At 58.3% G+C, this 703-nt stretch overlaps 1 protein-coding gene across 1 annotated transcript in view; it reads right to left on the minus strand.

Annotated features, from left to right (window-relative positions):
- CEP250 (centrosomal protein 250kDa) overlaps positions 1 to 264 on the minus strand; it is a gene marked incomplete at its 3' end in the record, with an annotated part of 10565 nt that extends 10301 nt beyond the window's left edge. Inside the window, exon 1 of the mRNA XM_010584091.1 lies at positions 16 to 264. Within this exon, the coding sequence (XP_010582393.1) occupies positions 16 to 264 (249 nt within the window). The remainder of the gene's footprint in view (positions 1 to 15) is intronic.
- Between the last annotated feature and the right edge of the window lie 439 nt (positions 265 to 703).

Consider the following 703-nt stretch of genomic DNA (forward strand, 5'->3'; position numbering starts at 1 on the left):
GGCGCAGCGGCTCACCCTGCCGGCCGGGCGCGACCGGGCGCCGGGCGGGAGAGCCGGGCTCGCTCGGGGCCGCTCTGTGGCAGCGCTTCCCTTCTCGCTTCTCCCTTCTCGCTCCTCGCTGAGGGTGCGGCGTTGGGCTGCGGTGCTGCCGCGGGGGAGAGGCCGCCCCGGCAGCCGTTCACTCCACAGCGGGTGTCTGGGCCAGCCTGCCCGCCACGGGCCGTGCCAGGCACAGAGGGTAAATCGGGAGGGGTGGTCACCCATTGCTGTGGGGGTTTCTGCTGGGTGTGAGGATAAACTCCCGAATCACCTGTGATTCTGTAAGGTCCTCTTCATGCGAAGAGACCTTCACACCACCCTCGTCTCACCCAGTGAGCAGGATGAGTGCCAACAGTGATTCCTGCAAGAAGGACAAAAGTACTTGAACTGCAGGGATGCGTCGCTAAGCCAAGAGCTCTTGGAGGTTTTCCAGCAAAAGCCAGTCCCATAAATAGCAGCAAAGGTAGCCACAACTGCCACAGCCCTTGCAGTGGTTGATGTGGAAGACATTTTCACTTGCACATAGCAGGCAGTGGAAGTGTGGCAGTGTGCAAATGGTGCAAGGTGGTGAAGCAGTAACCAGGTCATTACTAAGTGTGACTTTCTACAGTTGAGTTTGTATCTTGCTTTTCTCTCTTGACTATAAAGGCTGTCTAGATAATCA

Source organism: Haliaeetus leucocephalus, unplaced genomic scaffold, assembly GCF_000737465.1.
Source record: "Haliaeetus leucocephalus isolate CR32 unplaced genomic scaffold, Haliaeetus_leucocephalus-4.0 Scaffold933, whole genome shotgun sequence".
In the NCBI taxonomy this organism is placed as follows: domain Eukaryota; kingdom Metazoa; phylum Chordata; class Aves; order Accipitriformes; family Accipitridae; genus Haliaeetus; species Haliaeetus leucocephalus.